At 43.6% G+C, this 18,424-nt stretch overlaps 1 protein-coding gene across 1 annotated transcript in view; it reads left to right on the forward strand.

Annotated features, from left to right (window-relative positions):
• lrrk2 (leucine-rich repeat kinase 2) overlaps positions 1 to 18,424 on the forward strand; it is a 65,115-nt gene that overhangs the window by 25,424 nt on the left and 21,267 nt on the right. The window contains exons 29-39 of the mRNA XM_084168262.1: positions 1,182 to 1,405; positions 4,345 to 4,472; positions 11,563 to 11,781; positions 12,028 to 12,229; positions 12,399 to 12,487; positions 12,763 to 12,950; positions 13,113 to 13,267; positions 13,964 to 14,110; positions 16,918 to 17,109; positions 17,747 to 17,893; positions 18,048 to 18,160. Of these exons, the coding sequence (XP_084024388.1) occupies positions 1,182 to 1,405; positions 4,345 to 4,472; positions 11,563 to 11,781; positions 12,028 to 12,229; positions 12,399 to 12,487; positions 12,763 to 12,950; positions 13,113 to 13,267; positions 13,964 to 14,110; positions 16,918 to 17,109; positions 17,747 to 17,893; positions 18,048 to 18,160 (1,804 nt within the window). The remainder of the gene's footprint in view (positions 1 to 1,181; positions 1,406 to 4,344; positions 4,473 to 11,562; positions 11,782 to 12,027; positions 12,230 to 12,398; positions 12,488 to 12,762; positions 12,951 to 13,112; positions 13,268 to 13,963; positions 14,111 to 16,917; positions 17,110 to 17,746; positions 17,894 to 18,047; positions 18,161 to 18,424) is intronic.

Consider the following 18,424-nt stretch of genomic DNA (forward strand, 5'->3'; position numbering starts at 1 on the left):
CACCCTGGAGGGCCTTGCGGTCGTGGATGGAGCAATTACCGTACCAGGCTGTGATGCAACCGGTCAGGACGCTCTCGATGGTGCAGGGGTATTATTTGGAGAGGACCAGGGTGGCATGCTGAATTTCTTCAGCCACCTTAGGAAGTAGAGACGCTGTTGCGCCCTCTTGACAAGACTAGTGGTGTTGTTGGACCTCGGTGATGTGGATGCCGAGAAACTTAAAACTCTTGACTCTCTACTGCAATCCCCTTGAGGTGGATCGGGGCATGTTCCCTCCTCTGCTTGAAGACATCAACAGGATGTTGAGGAAGAGGTTTTCATGACACCACAATGCCAGTTCACTTACCTCCTCCCTATAGGCTGACTCATCGTTGTTGTTGGTTATAAGGCCTACAACCGTGGTGTCGTCAGCAAACTTGATGATGGAGTTGGTGTCGTACAAAGCCACGCAATCGTGGGTGAAGAGGGAGAACAGCAGAGGGCTGAGGACACACCCCTGGGGGACTCCTGTGTTAAGAGTCAGTGTGAAGGAGGTGTTGTTGCCAATCTTCACAGCCTGTGGTCTACTTGTCAGGAAGTCCAGAATCCAGTTGCAGAGGGTGGTGGCCAGACCCAGGGCTCTGAGCTTGGTGTCGAGCTTGGTGGGAACAATAGTATTCAATGTTGAACTGTACTCAATGAACAGCATTCTCACATAGGTGTTCTTCTTGTCCAGATGTGTTACGGCCGTGTGAATATCGATGGAAATGGCATCTTCTGTGAATCTGTTGGGTAGGCAAATTGGAGTAGGTCCAGCGTGCATGGCATGCTGGCCTTGATGTGGGCCATGACTAGCCTCTCGAAGCACATCATATGATGACCGAGGTGAGCGCAATGGGGTGATAGTCATTTGGGCATGTCACCTTGTTTTTGTAAGCTTCACGGATGTTTGTGTATACATGGTCAAGCATGCTGGATCCTCTTGTGGCAGGATACATGTTTGCGATATATATATATATATTTTTTTTTTTGACGGGAACCTGGATTGACATTTAATCCAAAAAGCAATGCGATCTGTCAAAGGGAATTCTGAATGACCAGGTGGTGGCTTTTGATAGATTTGAATTTGCTCCAGATTTCCCCTAATCCCATTCATAAAACTCGACCAAATAAATCCCTCTCTCCTATATCCTGTAACCCAGGTTCCTCCAGCAGCGTCTGAAGAAAGCCGTTCCGTACTACCGGATGAAGCTGATCGTGGTTGGGAACGCCGACAGTGGGAAGACTGCTCTGATCCGACAGCTGATGAAGTTGAAGCGTTCTCAGTGGCAGTTGGAGCGGCCCACCGTTGGGATCGACGTCAGAGATTGGACCATCCGGGACCGGGATAAGAAGAACATGGTGTTGAATGTCTGGGACTTCTCAGGTGGGCTCAACCGTCATCCGTTAACTGTCAACTGTGACATCTGGTCTGGATACTTACTAGTGATGTGGGAAAAAATGTATACAGTTACATATCACAATATTATTTTGGAAGGTATTATATTGATACTTTGACTCCAAGTATCGATTTTGCTAGGTGGAGTTAGATAGTGCTAGTCGGCTGTACCTGCGCCAAAACTCCGGTATTATTTATCCTATAGCTTGTTCTCCATTTTCTTTTTAAAATAGTGAGCCAACATGTTTTCAGCACTTTTATTTACATGACTGATAAACTATTTTTCTCATACTCTCTCTTGTCTCTCTGCAGCAGACATACTGTTTGGAACATCACATCGCAATATTGAATCACAATACAATGCCTTCAGAAAGTATTCATACCCCTTGACTTGTGCTACATTTTGTTCTGTTACAACCTGAAATCAAAATGGATTAAATCAATGTTTTTCTCACCTATCTACACACAATACCCCATAATGACAGTGAAAATGTGTTTTTAGAAATGTCTGCACATTTATTGAAAATGAAATACAGAAATATCTCATTTACATAAGTATTCACACCCCTGAGTCAATAGATGTTAGAATCACCTTTGGCAGGAATTACAGCTGTGAGTATTTCTGGGTAAGTCTGTAAGAGCTTTGAATACCTGGATTGTACAATATTTGCACATTATTATTTTTAAAATTCTGCTGCACGCACAAAACAAATATTAGACAGCAAGGCTCTTGATCCAGGAGGGGATTCTCTGCTGTTACCAAGCAAAGGCTTGATTTTGGAAGAAGCTAACCACATAGATAGATAACTAACTAGCTACTAAATTAGCAAATCGATTGCAGAGCATTTAGCACATTTTAGACAGTTAAATGAGGAGTTATAAGATATCTAGCTGGCAAACATTTAGTTGTGAATTCTATACTGTAATTAGATCACCTGGTGCATGCTGCTCAACAGTGAGTGACTCACAAGGTTCCGGTCTCTCGTCGTTGTGTGCTTGTAAACAAACACCACGTGACACTTGACTTGGGACTACCGGTAAGCTTCATAATGAAAAATTATGTGACAAGTGAAATGAAAAACGCAATGTTCTTTATCTCCTAACGTATTGCACAAGTTGACTGCAGGTATTTAATTAAAAAGTAGCTACAAATATTACAATTTATTTAAAAACTTCAGATAAATAGTTTCAACGGTATTGAAAAACCATCCCATGTTTTTTTTCTCCAAATACCCCGGTATACGGTATATATATAGTATACTGCCCAAGCCTAGTCTTACAGTTCAGTGGGAAAGTATTCAGATCCCTTCCATTTTTCCACATCTTGTTACGTTACAACCTTATTCTAAAATGGATTAAATAAAAAAAAATCCTCATCAATCTACACACAATAACCCATAATGAAAACAGGTTTTTAGAAATGTGTATTACAAATGAAAAACAGAAATACCTTATTTATGTAAGTATTTATTTATGTAAGTATACCCTTTGCCATGAGACTCGAAAGTGAGCTCAGGTGCATCCTGTTTCCATTGATCATCCTTGAGATGTTTCTACAACTTGATTTGAGTCCACTTGTGGTAAATTCAATTGATTGGACATGATTTGGAAAGGCACACACCTGTCTATATAAGGTCCCACAGTTGACAGTGCATGTTAGAGCAAAAACCAAGCCATGAGGTCGAAGGAATTGTCCATAGAGTTCTGAAACAGGATTGTGTCGGCACAGATCTGGGGAAGGGTACCAAAAAATGTCTTCAGCATTGAAGGTCCCCAAGAACACAGTGGCCTCCATCATTCTTAAATGGAAGAAGTTTGGAACCACCAATACACTTCCTAGAGCTGGCTGCCCGGCCAAACTGAGCAATTGGAGGAGAAGGGCCTTGGTCCAGGAGGTGGCCAAGAACCTGATGGTCACTCTGACAGAGCTATAGAGTTCCTCTGTGGAGATGGGAGAACCTTCCAGAATGACAACCATTTCTGCAGTACTCCACCAATCAGGCCTTTTTGGTAGAGTGGCCAGACGGAAGCCTCTCCTCAGTAAATGGCACATGACAGCCCGCTTGGAGTTTGCCAAAAGGCATCTAAAGGACTCTCAGACCATGATAAACAAGATTCTCTGGTCTGATGAAACCAAGATTGAACTCTTTGGCCTGAATGCCAAGCGTCATGTCTGGAGGAAACCTGGCACCATCCCTACAGTGAAGCATGGTGGTGGTAGCATCATGCTGTGGGGATGTTTTTCAGTGGCAGGGACTGGGAGACTAGTCAGGATCGAGGGAAAGATGAATGGAGCAAAGTAAAGAGAGATCCTTGATGAAAACCTGCTCCAGAGTGCTCAGGACCTCAGACTGGGACGAAAGTTCACCTTCCAACAGGACAACGACCCTAAGCACACAGCCAAGACAATGCAGGAGTGGCTTCGGGACAAGTCTCTGGATGTCCTTGAGTGAACATCTCTGGAGAGACCTGAAAATAGCTGTGCAGGTACTCTGCCCATCCAACCTGACAAAGCTTGAGAGGATCTGCAGAGAAAAATGGGAGTAACTCCCTAAATACAGGTGTGCCAAGCTTGTAGCGTCATACCCAAGAAGACTCAAGGCTGTAATCGCTGCCAAAGGTGCTTCAATAAAGTACTGAGTAAATGATCTGAATACTTATGTAAATGTGATATTTCATTTTCATCTAAACCTGTTTTTGCTTTGTCATTATCGGGTATTGTGTGTGGATTGAGGAAAAAACACAAGATTTTAGAATAAGGCTGTAACGTAACAAAATGTGGAAAAAGTCAAGGGGTCTGAATACTTTCCAAATGCAGTGTAAGTTTGGGTTTCAAGATCTGGATCTTGGACTTCTACTCAAGTCATTGTCTGAGTCTTTAAGGTTTGGTTCTGGTGGTCTTGACCCCCCCTCTACTCTTTGTTCAGGTGGAGAGGAGTTCAGTGGTTCTCACCCCCACTTCCTGACCCCCCGGGCCCTCTACCTGGTGGTGTACGACCTGAGTAAGGGGGCGGCCCAGGTGGAAGCGCTCAAACCCTGGCTCTTCAACATCAAGGTGAGTCACACCTAGGACTGTGGCGGTCACAACATTTTGTCAGTACTAACATGTTCCATTAGTGGGAGAACACCATTATCAAAAGTGACCACAAATGCGATTATGCATGTAATGCTTTTATTACAAAGGTGCATTTTTATGGTGAAAATGATCTTCCCCAAACATGAAACTCACGCGCTGCTTATGTATGCCAGTTAGGCTCTACACCCCTTGTAAAGCAGATTAATGTGCTTAATTTTAAGAAGTTGTTTGGCCACTTTAGTTGTGATACACACCTTATCAAAACATATAGGCCTATGGGCTAGGCTACATGAGGTGTGCGACTATGATTCGAAAAAGTCGCAACAAAAAAGGCATTGTTTCGTGCTGGGCATCATTCACAAGTGATAGGCTAGTATTGTCACCCATCAGACTATTCTTGATATAATCTTGTCTTTATATATATGGAATAATGTGTGTGAATTTGTATTTATTTAGAATGGACCATTATCATGCACATGTCTCAAAACAGGGGCAGCGGGAAAAAATACATGTAATCTATGTACTTAAATAGCGAATGGAGGAAATTTTTCCTGTGGTTCATTTTCATGCCAGCCAGGTAGGCTATACTCATGTTGTAAAGATAAGCAATGTGCTTAATATTAGGAAAGTTGAGAAATAAATATAGTAGGCCTAGCCTATAGAAAGCTGATGGGATCCTCCTCTTTTTAATAGAGGCCATCACTCTGTTTTCTCGCACAATTGCATAGCCTATAGAAATGTTGCACTCATGGGCTCTCATGAAGTGTTTGATTAGATTTTCGATTACGTTTGCATTGATGTCAGAGTGATTAGTAGGATAATAGAGTGCTGAGTACAAGGCAGTTAGCAAGTTTGGTAGGCTACTAATGACCATCAGCAGCATCAGAGCTTGGAGAAGCCTAACTACCGTGACTAAACGGTCATGTGGAATTTGACTGCCTTCATGACTCGTGACCGCCGGTATGGCGGTAATACAGTCACCGCAACAGCCCTAGTCACACCCAAAACATGGTTACAGTATTTTGTAAATGTTTTGTTGTTTTTTGTTACAATTGCATACATTTTCGTACTGGTCCCCTGTGGGAATCGAACCCACAACGGGAAGTAGTATTTGTTACCTTACAAATACTTTGTTCTCGATTGAGCTTGCCTGGAGCAATGAAACCAGTGGAATAAACCCTAAAGTGCATCGCAAACCCTCCCATCTGGCACTCCAGACAGGCTCAATCAAATGTTCAATGTATTTTAAAGAACACAATTCCATAATGAATGTCTCTCATGTCGTCACTTCCTGTTGTACGCGGAACGAGGGAGAGCTCGGTTTGTTGTTTTTGAAAGTTTGTTGTTTTGAAAGTCTATTGAAAAAAAGTTTGGTTACTAGCTAGCTACCTTTTTGAGTTTGGATCCCGCGACGCGGTTGGCATCAGTTTCTGGGACCGCAACTATCTGTCCAGTGATCCTGCTGACCAAGGCCGGGTCTGAGGAGCTGTTTGGCGTAGCAGCTAGCTTAGCTGCTAGCTAGCTGCCTATCAAGCTAGCAAGGTTTTCTTGAGGGATTGAACGCAGCCCGCGACACAGTTAGCTATTGTGGCTGGTACCGTGGATTGTCCCGGGCTTGTGGCTGTCTAGACCCCTGCTGTTTGTTATTTTCAATCTTCCCTGTGACCTGCCCTGTCTGGAACTACGAGGAGTAACAGCGTAATCTACGTTGTTACCATGACAAAGACCAAAGCCGGCAGGAGTACTGTTGAGGACAGTGGTGTCTCTCTATCACAGGTGAAGGGTCTTTTAAACGAACAAAAATTGTTCAACGAGCAGTTGTTACAACAACAAGAAAATAGCTTCAAGTGTTTTGTCCAAATACAGGTGGAGTCAACTAATAAAATAATGGACGACCTGACCAGAGAGGTCCAGGACCTGAAGAAAAGTTTGCAGTTCTCCCAGGGTCAGCTCGATGAGTTTAAACAGGAGAACGGCAAGATGATAGCGATCTGTAAGTCATTGAGAGAGGACATCAGTTCTGTATGTGAATCCATGATAACAATGACGGTGAAAGCAGATTACCTCGAGGGACATTCAAGGCAGAACAACGTGGTTATGGACGGAATTGCAGAATCTCCACATGAGACCTGGACTGAGTCTGATGACAAAGTGAGGAAAATGATCTTGGAGAAACTGAAGATGGACCATAGGATGATTGAGGTGGAGTGCACCGCCAGGACTGCAAAAACCCACCACCGGCCCAGAAAACCCACCACCGGCCCAGGTGACAGGCCCATGCCGATAGTGGTCAAGTTCCTGAGGTTCAAGGACAAGGTAGCTGGAAAGGGATGAGAGAGCCTATGGGTTCGTAGTTTCAGCCCGCAGCACACACACACACCAATTGATTAATGAAATGCTGAATGTATATTTTTTTTATTTTGCTTTGTTTGCTCTTTTCCATATTATGTCTATCTCAGAAAAGCTACCCAGAAAAGAGCCCATATTAATATATGTAGCCTTACAAATAAGGTTAATGAAATCAATAACTTGCTAACATCAGATATCATTCATACAGTGGGGAAAAAAAGTATTTAGTCAGCCACCAATTGTGCAAGTTCTCCCACTTAAAAGGATGAGAGAGGCCTGTAATTTTCATCATAGGTACACGTCAACGATGACAGACAAATTGAGAAAAAAAAATCCAGAAAATCACATTGTAGGATTTTTAATGAATTTATTTGCAAATTATGGTGGAAAATAAGTATTTGGTCACCTACAAACAAGCAAGATTCCTGGCTCTCACAGACTTGTAACTTCTTCTTTAAGAGGCTCCTCTGTCCTCCACTCATTACCTGTATTAATGACACCTGTTTGAACTTGTTATCAGTATAAAAGACACCTGTCCACAACCTCAAACAGTCACACTCCAAACTCCACTATGGCCAAGACCAAAGAGCTGTCAAAGGACACCAGAAACAAAATTGTAGACCTGCACCAGGCTGGGAATACTGAATCTGCAATAGGTAAGCAGCTTGGTTTGAAGAAATCAACTGTGGGAGCAATTATTAGGAAATGGAAGACATACAAGACCACTGATAATCTCCCTCGATCTGGGGCTCCACGCAAGATCTCACCCCATGGGGTCAAAATGATCACAAGAACGGTGAGCAAAAATCCCAGAACCACACGGGGGGACCTAGTGAATGACCTGCAGAGAGCTGGGACCAAAGTAACAAAGCCTACCATCAGTAACACACTACGCCGCCAGGGACTCAAATCCTGCAGTGCCAGACATGTCCCCCTGCTTAAGCCAGTACATGTCCAGGCCTGTCTGAAGTTTGCTAGAGTGCATTTGGATGATCCAGAAGAGGATTGGGAGAATGTCATATGGTCAGATGAAACCAAAATAGAACTTTTTGGTAAAAACTCAACTCGTCGTGTTTGGAGGACAAAGAATGCTGAGTTGCATCCAAAGAACACCATACTTACTGTGAAGCATGGGGGTGGAAACATCATGCTTTGGGGCTGTTTTTCTGCAAAGGGACCAGGACGACTGATCCGTGTAAAGGAAAGAATGAATGGGGCCATGTATCGCGAGATTTTGAGTGAAAACCTCCTTCCATCAGCAAGGGCATTGAAGATGAAATGTGGCTGGGTCTTTCAGCATGACAATGATCCCAAACACACCGCCCGGGCAACGAAGGAGTGGCTTCGTAAGAAGTATTTCAAGGTCCTGGAGTGGCCTAGCCAGTCTCCAGATCTCAACAGCATAGAAAGTCTTTGAAGGGAGTTGAAAGTCCGTGTTGCCCAGCGACAGCCCCAAAACATCACTGCTCTAGAGGAGATCTGCATGGAGGAATGGGCCAAAATACCAGCAACAGTGTGTGAAAACCTTGTGAAGACTTACAGAAAACGTTTGACCTGTGTCATTGCCAACAAAGGGTATATAACAAAGTATTGAGAAACTTTTGTTATTGACCAAATACTTATTTTCCACCATAATTTGCAAATAAATTCATAAAAAATCCTACAATGTGATTTTCTGGATTTTTTTTCCTCATTTTGTCTGTCATAGTTGACGTGTACCTATGATGAAAATTACAGGCCTCTCTCATCTTTTTAAGTGGGAGAACTTGCACAATTGGTGGCTGACTAAATACTTGTTTTCCCCACTGTATATTAGCCATTTCTGAGACTCACTTAGATAATTCATTTGATGATACAATACAAGGATATAACGTCTATAGAAGAGACAGGAATGCTTATGGGGGAGGTGTTGCTGTATATATTCAGAGCCATATCCCTGTAATGCTTAGAGAAGATCTTATGTCCAGTGTTATTGAAGTGTTGTAGTTGCAGGTTCACCTGGCACATCTAAACCCTTTTCTTTTGGCGTGTTGCTAACAGTCAGTATATAAATAATATGTGTGAAATGCTTGATAGTGTATGTGATGTAAACAGAGAGGTCTACTTTCTTGGGGACCTGAATATTGACTGGTTTTCATCAAGCTGTCCGCTCAAGAGGAAGCTTCTCACTGTAACCAGTGTCTGTAATCTGGTTCAGGTTATTAATAAACCTACTAGGGTGTTTACAAACACTACAAGAACAAGATCATCCACATGTATCGATCACATTTTTACTAATACTGTAGAACTTTGTTCTAAATCTGTATCCGTACCCATTGGATGCACTGATCACAATATAGTGGCTTTATCCAGGAAGCCAAAGTTCCAAAAGCTGGGCCTAAAATAGTGTATAAGAGATCATATAAAATATTTATGTGGATGATGTTAAAATATTTGTTGGTCTGATGTGATTAATAAGAAGCATCCAGACGCTGCACATTTAATAATTTATGAAATTGCTTCTTCCAATTATTGATAAACATGCACCTGTTAAGAAACTGACCGTTAGAACTGTTAAGGCTCCATGGATTGATCAGGAATTGGAAAACTGTATGGTTGAAAGAGATGGGGCAAAAGGAGTGGCTAATAAGTCTGGCTGGCTGACTTACTGCAAATGTTGAAATGATGTGACTAAACTCAATAAAAAGATGAAGAAACTGTATTATGAAGCCAAGATCAATGATATAAAGAATTATGGGAAAAAACAATGTACTTTAAATGAAATTATGTGCACAAAGACAAATTCATCGAATCAGATGGCATATTCATCACAAAACCATTTAATGTTGCCAATTATTTGAATGATTACTTCATTAGCAAACTTAGGCAGGAAATGCCAACAACGAACAGTGAGCGATCGTACTCATGTATAAAAAAACGAATAATGAAAGAAAAGCATTGCAAGTTAGAATTTTGTAAAGTTAGTATGTGAGAGGTGGAAAAGTGATTGTTATTGATCAATAATGACAAACCTCCTGGCATTGACAACGTAGATGGAAAGCTACTGAGGATGGTAGCTGACTCTATAGCCACTCCTATCTGTCATATCTTTAATCTGAGCCTAGAGTAGTCTTTGTCCTCAGGCCTGGAGGGAAGCCAAAGTCATTCCGCTACCCAAGAGGGGAAAAGCAGCCTTTACTGGTTCTAACAGCAGACCTATCAGCTTGCTGCCAGCTCTTAGCAAACAGTTGGAAAAAATGGTGTTTGACCAAATACAATGCTACTTCTCTGTAAACAAATTAACAACAGACTTTCAGCATGATTATAGAGAAGGACACTCAACATGTACTGCACTGACACAAATGACTGATGATTGGTTGAAAGAAATGGATAATAAGAAGATTGTGGGAGCTGTACTGTTAGATTTCAGTGCAGCCTTTGATACTATTGACCATAACCCATTGTTGAGTTGAAAAAGCGTATGTGTTATGGCTTTTCAACCTCACCATATCGTGGATTTAGAGCTATCTATCTAATAGAACTCAGAGGGTTTTCTTTAATGGAAGCTTCTCTAATGTCAAACATGTAAAGTGTGGTGTACCGCAAGGCAGCTCTCTAGGCCCCTCCTCTATTTTCTTATTTTACCAATGACCTGCCACTGGCATTAAACAAAGCATGTGTGTCCATGTTTGCTGATGATTCAACCATATATGCATCAGCAACCACAGCTAATGAAGTCACTGATACCATTAACAAAGAGTTGCAGTCTGTATTGGAATGGGTGGCCAGTAATAAACTGGTCCTGAACATCTCTAAAACTAAGAGCATTGTATTTGGTACAAATCATTCCCTAAGTTCTAAACCTCAGCTGAATCTGGTACTGAATGGTGTGGCTGTTGAACAAGTTGGGGAGACTAAATTACTTGGTGTTACCTTAAACTGTCATGGTCAAAACATATAGATTCAATGGTTGTAAAGATGGGGAGAGGTCTGTCCGTAATAAAGAGATGCTCTGCTTTTTTGACACCACACTCCACAAAGCAAGTCCTGCAGGCTTTAGTTTTATCTTATCTTGATTAATGTCCAGTCATATGGTCAAGTGGTGCAAAGAAAGACCTAGTTATGCTGCAGCTGGCCCAAAACAGAGCGGCAAGTCTTGCTCTTCATTGTAATCAGAGAGCTAGTATTAATACTATGCATACCAGTCTCTCTTGGCTAAGAGTTGAGGAAAGACTGACTGCGTCACTTCTTGTTTTTATAAGAAATGTTCGAAATTCCAAATTATTTGCATAGTCAATTTACACACAGCACTGACACACACACTTACCCCACCAGACATGCCACCAGGAGTCTTTTCACAGTCCCCAGGTCCAGAACAAATTCAAGGAAACTTGAAACTTGAAAAGTATTATACAGAGCCATGGGTTTCTTCCTAGGTTTTGCCTTTCTAGGGAGTTTTTCCTAGCCACCGTGCTTCTACACCTGCATTACTAGCTGTTTGGGGTTTTAGGCTGGGTTTCTGTACAGCACTTCGAGATATTAGCTGATGTAAGAAGGGCTATATAAAATAAAATTGATTGATTGATTGATGAGTGCATGGAACTCCCTTCCATCTTATATAGCGCGTCGGCTAATGGCTAATGGGGATCCTAATTTTAAATAAATGTAATCTCGAAATGCTTCCATTTACTATTGCATCATAATGCTATATCTTACTATGTTTGTCCATGTGTATGTGTAGGCGGTGGCCCCACTGTCTCCAGTCATCCTGGTGGGGACACACACAGACGTGAGTGAGGACATCCAGCTGCAGGCCTGCCTGGATAAGATCCGCCAGGAGCTCCTCAACCACCAGGGCTTCCCTGCCATCCGGGACTACCACATGGTGGCGGTGTGCGAGGACTCGGACTCCATCGGCAGACTCCGCAAGGCCATCGCCAGGGAGGTCGCCAGCTTCAAGGTAGCTAGTGTTGTTAGCGCTAACATTTACAGTATTTACACTATCCAGAACTTCCACTGATGTTCCAAATATACCCTCAACCCTTTCCTTGCTCTGGTTTGCCTAAAATGACAATCCTTTATGACAGCTTTGTTAGTAGCTTTGACTTATTTCACTGGTCCACGTAAGTTCCATGCACAGCACTGTGTGTGCAAAGCCACTATACCTTTTAGTGACCCACCCAGATCCCGCTCCCGCTCTCCCCAGATCCAAGGGCAGCTGGTGATGGGGCAGCTGGTCCCAGAAAGCTATTTGGAGCTCGAGAGAAGGGTGCTGCTGGAGAGGGCCAAGGTGCCGGGGGAGTTCCCCGTGCTCAGACACCAATATCTGCTACAGCTCATCCAGGAGAGCCAGATACAGCTGGAGGAGGCTGAGCTAACTCACGCTGTACACTTCCTCAGCGAGGCCGGTCAGTGGGGCGGGGTGTGTGTGCATGTGTTTGTGGGTAATTGGTTTCTTCATTGATGTGTTGGAATCTCTGGTCCTCATTGCGCTGGTGCTATTGTCCTCACAACGTAGGAAATATATCTATGTCATCTGTTCATAGTACAGCCAGGTATTTATTTGTCTGTTTATAGGAGTCCTTCTGCACTTTGACGACCCGGCCCTCCAACTCAGAGAACTCTACTTTATCGACCCACAGTGGCTTTGCAACATAATCTCACAGGTAGAGACACACACACACACACACACACACACACACACACACACTAAAGGAGGCTGCTCAGGGGAGGACGGGTCACAATCATGTCTGGAATGAAGTGAATGGAACAGTATCATCCACATGGAAACCAAGTGTTTGATGTGTTCGACACCATTCAATTTATTCCGTTCCAGCCATTAAAATGAGCCGGCCGGTCCTCCCCAATGAAGTTGCCACCTGTGACACACACACACACTGACCTCATTCACTCACTGCCTCCTCTTTCTCTCTCCGTGTAGAAATGGACTCTGAAAAGCTCTGGGTTCTGGGAGCATCCCAAAGGCGTAGTCCAGCGCTCTGTAGTGGAGCGATTCCTATTTGAGAGTAAGTGTTTCCCCAAGAGCCACCTGACCCAGTACTTTAAACTGCTGGAAAAGTTCCAGATCGCCCTGCCCTTCGGAGAGGACCAGCTCCTAGTGCCTAGCAAGTAAGAGGCATACCATTTAGTTGATCTTAGTATTGTTTGAGCCAAAATGGCAGATGCGTTTTCTGAACTCTGTATCTACTGAATGGAAACTCTCAGCCATATTGTCTCAAAACCTCCTTGCCAAGCCTAAACCATGCTGATTGTCTTGTCCTTCCCCCACAGTCTCTCCAAACACCGGCCAGTGATTGAGCTGCCCCACTGTGAGAACTCTGAGGTCATTGTTCGTCTCTATGAGATGCCCTACTTCCCCATGGGCTACTGGTCCAGACAGATCAACCGCCTACTGGAGGTCTCCTCATACATGCTTTGTGGCAGAGGTACTAATGCTGACATTAAAGGGATAATTACTTAGGTTGTTGTCGTTTCATTCAAAGTTCATTAGCTGGTAATTTTGCCTCGTGCAGAATCTCCTGGCTAGTAATTTTTAGAACATGTAGCAAAGCTACTGGAAACTGATTCTATCAGTACTGTATACACTGAGTGTACAAAACATTAGGAACACCTTCCTACTATTGAGTTGCACCCCCCTTTTTGCCTCAATTCGTTGGGGCATGGACTCTACAAGGTGTCAAAAGCGTTCCACAGGGATGCTGGCCCATGTTGACTCCAATGCTTCCCACAGTTATGTCAAGTTGGCTGGATGTCCTTTGGGTGGTGGACCATTCTTGATACACACGGGAAACTGTTGGGTGTGAAAAACCCATCAGTGTTGCAGTTCTTGACACAAACAGGTGCGCCTGGCACCCACTACCATACCCTGTTCAAAGGCACTATTTTGTCTTGCCCATTTACCCTCTGAATGGCACACATCCATGTCTCAAGGCTTAAAAATCATTCTTTAACCTATCTCTCCTTCATCTACACTGATTGAAGTGGATTTAACAGGTGACATCAATAAGGGATCATGGCTTTCACCTGGATTCACCTGGTCAGTCTATGTCATGGAAAGAGCTTTTTTTGTACACTCAGTGTATATGGCTCTGAGTCGCCCCATTGTTGTTGTGTTGGTCTAGAGAGAGTGCTGCGTCCCAACCGTATCTACTGGAGGAGAGGCATCTACCTGAGCTGGTCTCCTGAGTCCTACTGTCTGGTGGAGGCTACTAACCTAGAGGGCAACCCTGCCAGCTTCGTCAAGATCACCGTGCCCTGCTCACGCAAAGGTACTGGAACAGCACCACAGCCTAGAGAATAAGGGATCCATACTGACATGGAAAAGCTGTAAACACTAGTTTAAAGAAAATAAAAAGACATTGAATTTATAATTTGGGTTGTGAGCTGAAAATGTTTAAGAACCCCCGCTTTGATAAACTGCATATAATATAATATATTGCAATAAAGAGTGAGATAGATCATCAGTTGGAGGTGGTGATGATGATGATGATGGTGATGGTTGTCAAATCAAATAATATGATATAATAAGATATGGAACATCTTATCTTACAAAGTTGCAATTATCAAATAAAATTCCAGCATGACAATGACCCAAAATACACGGCCAAGGCAACAAAGGAGTGGCTCAAGAAGAAGCACATTAAGGTCCTGGAGTGGCCTAGCCAGTCTCCAGACCTTAATCCCATAGAAAATCTGTGGAGGGAGCTGAAGGTTCGAGTTGCCAAACGTCAGGCTCGAAACCTTAATGACTTGGAGAAGATCTGCAAAGAGGAGTGGGACAAAATCCCTCCTGAGATGTGTGCAAACCTGGTGGCCAACTACAAGAAACATCTGACCTCTGTGATTGCCAACAAGGGTTTTGCCACCAAGTACTAAGTCATGTTTTGCAGAGGGGTCAAATACTTATTTCCCTCATTAAAATGCAAATCAATTTATAACATTTTTGACATGCGTTTTTCTGGATTATTTTGTTGTTATTCTGTCTCTCACTGTTCAAATAAACCTACCATTCAAATTATAGACTGATCATGTCTTTGTCAGTGGGCAAACGTACAAAATCAGCAGGGGATCAAATACTTTTTTCCCTCACTGTAAAATATATTTAGATTTGTTTAAGACTTCTTTGGTTACTAGATTATTCCATATGTGTTATTTCATAGTTTTGAAGTCTACAATGTAGAAAATAGTAAAAATAAAGAAAAACCCTTGAATGAGTAGATGTGTCCAAGCTTTTGACTGGTACTGTATGTGTGTGTGTGGTTAGAGTCCAGTGTGTGTGCATAGTCAGTGCAAGAGAGTTAGTGCAAAAAAGGGTCCATGCAGGTAGTCATTTGATTAGCTATTTAGCAGTTTTGTTTAGCAGTCTGATGGCTTGGGAGTAGACGCTGTTCAGGGTCCTGTTGGTTCAAGACTTGATGCACTGGTACCGCTTGCCGTGCGGTAGCAGAGAGAACAGTCTATGGCTTGGGTGGCTGGAGTCATATAATTGTTTTGGGGCCTTCCTCTGACACCGGCTGGTATAGAGGTCCTGGATGGCAGAGAGCTCGGCCCTAGTGATGTACTGGGACATACTCACTACCCTCTGTAGTGCCTTGCGGTCGGGTGCCTTGCAGTTGCCGTACAAAGCGGTGATGCAACCAGTCAAGATGCTATAAATTGTGCAACTGTATAACTTTTTGAGGATCTGAGAGCCCATGCCAAATCATTTCAGCCTCCTGAGGGGGAAGAGGTGCTGTCATGCCCTCTTCACAGCTGTGGGGGTGTGTGTGGACCATGTTAATTCCATAGTGATGTGGACAAAGAGGAACTCTCGACAGCTCTCGACCCGCTCCACTAAAGCCCCATCGATGTGGATGGGGGCATGTTCGCCGCTCGGTTTCCTGTAGTCCACAATCAGCTCTTTTGTCTTGCTGATGTTGAGGGAGAGGTTGTTGACCTGGCAACACACTGCCAGGTCTCTGACCTCATCCCTATAGGCTGCCTCATCAGAAAACTTGATGATGGTGTTTGGTGAGTCGTGAGCGGCCACGCAGTCGTGGGTGAACAGGGAATACAGGAGGGGACTAAGCACACACCCTTGAGGGGCCCCTGTGTTGATGGTCAACATGGCGGATGTGTTGTTGCCTACCCTCACCTCCTGGGGGAGGTCCGTCAGGAAGTCCAGGATTCAGTTGCAGCGGGAGGTGTTCAGTCCCAGGGTCTGGGAGCTTGTTGAAGAGCTTGGAGGGGACTTTGGTGTTGAGCGCTGAGCTATAGTAAATGAACAGCATTCTTACATAGGTATTCCTTTTGTCTAGGTGGGTGAGGGCAGTGTGGAGTGCAATAGAGATTGTGTCATCTGTGGATCTGTTAGGGCGGTATGCGAATTGGAGTGGGTCCAGGGTGTCTGGGATGATATTGTTGATGTGAGCCATGACCAACCTTTCAAAGCATTTCATGGCTATAGATGTGAGTGCTACGGGGCGATAGCCATTTAGGCAGGTTGCCTTGGCGTTCTTGGGCACAGGGACTATGGTGGTCTGCTTGAAACAAGTTTGTATTATAGACCGGGTCAGGGATAGGTTGAAAATGCCAGTGAAGACACTTGCCAGCTGGTCAGCAAATGCTCAGAGTACACGTCCTGGTATTCCGTCCCCCGGCCTTGCGAATATTAACCTGTTTAATGGTCTTACATCGGCTACGGAGAGCGAGATCACACAGTCGTCCGGAACAGCGGGTGCTCTCATGCATGGTTCAGTGTTGCTTGCATTGAAGCGAGCATTGAAGGCCTTTAGTTCATCTGGTAGGCTTGCGTCACTGGGTAGCTCGCGGCTGGGTTTCCCATTGTAATGAGTGATAGTTTGTAAGCCCTGCCACATCTGTTGAGCATCAGAGCCGGCATAGAAGGATTCGATCTTAGTCCTGTATTGACGCTTTGCCTATTTGATTGCTTGTCGGAGGTCGTAGCAGGATTTCTTATAAGCGTCCGGAATGGTGTCCCGTTCCTTGAAAGTGGCAGCTCTTTAGCTCAATACAGATGTTGTGTGTTACTGGGTCAAGTGGTAGTGGTGGTGATGATGGTTGTGTTACTCCTCAGGTCATATGTTAATGGGTCAGGTGGTGGACCATGTTGACTCTCTCTTGGAGGAGTGGTTCCCTGGTCTCCTCACCACTGATATCCATGGCAATGGAGAGACCCTGCTGAAGAAATGGGCGCTGTACAGCTTCAAGGATGGACAGGAGTGGAGCAAGATGCTGCTGGAGGACCTGTTCACTCACATAGATAAAGGTATGTCTGTTAACGCTTGGATTTGACACAATTGATACCTGTGTTAGTCATGTTTCTAAAATATCATAATTGAAATCAATCACAACAGTTTGGTAACACTACTACAAACAATTGTGGATGTTCTTAAATTAATGGGAGAGCTACTTTAATAGTGAATGTAACAATATCTTAAAGGTCTAATGCAGACGTTTTTATCTCAATATCAAATCACCTTACTGTGATTGTTTGCAATTAAAATGATCAAAAATAAACAAAAATAGCTTCTTAGCAAAGAACAATTTCTCAAGCAATAGTTTTGCTAGGACTGTCTGGGAGTGGTCTGAGTGGGGATGGAAAACAGAAAACTAGCTGTTATTGGCAGAGAGGTTTGGAACTCTCTTTCTTATTGGTCTATTAACTATGATGTCACCAGGCAGGCCAAAACTCCATCCCACCAAAACAGGCTGAAATTTCAGGCGGTCTTTTCAAACAGCTCTTACGCTAAAAGGGCGTTATTCAAATGTTCAAAATCTCACAGTATTATACCAACATCATAGTGTGGAAATGTATATAGAACACAGGAAAATCACGTTTTTGACCCCACTGGACCTTTAACTTCTGCCTAATCTCTCTTTTCCACTCTCCTTCCCTCCTATAGACTGTCTTTTGGTAAACCCGGAGGACCCTCGCTGCACAGTGCCCATCTCTCAGATTGCTCCAGACCTGATCCTCAGTGACCTGCCTGCTGGAACCATCCTGGACAGTGAGGAGCTTGAGATAGACCTTACCAAGGAGAACCTGCTGGGTCAGTTACAATAATAATTAGATTTGTATCGTGTTTTCCATTTACAGGCAGAAATCACAAAGCTCTTAGAAAGCTCAGAAAGCTCTGTGGGACTGTAGTCTCTTTCAACAGCTGCAGTGTCAATGACACGAATTTGTTCATTTTCTGAATGTAGGGGATGGGGGTTTTGGGTCTGTCTATCGAGGCGTCTACAAAAATGAAGAGGTGGCAGTGAAGATTTTCAACAAGCATGCCTCTGAGCTCTATATACATCGACTACTCCGACAGGTAATGTAATAATCTGAATGAGGTGTTTTAGTGTCGGGCAGGAATGGCTGGAGAATAGCTCCAGGACCAGCAAGGTTTTGTGATATAGAGAAAAAAAGGCTTATATGGTCCTGGAGAAGCTACATCAGCATTGAGGTTGGGGTCAATTTGGGAAATTTTGGTTACTTCCTGTCACGATCGCTGACAGATGAAGCGGACCAAGGCGCAGCGTGATAAGCGTACATACTTTATTGCGTACACAACATGAACCAAAACAATAAACCA

Source organism: Coregonus lavaretus (assembly GCF_964263955.1).
Source record: "Coregonus lavaretus genome assembly, chromosome: 9".
In the NCBI taxonomy this organism is placed as follows: domain Eukaryota; kingdom Metazoa; phylum Chordata; class Actinopteri; order Salmoniformes; family Salmonidae; genus Coregonus; species Coregonus lavaretus.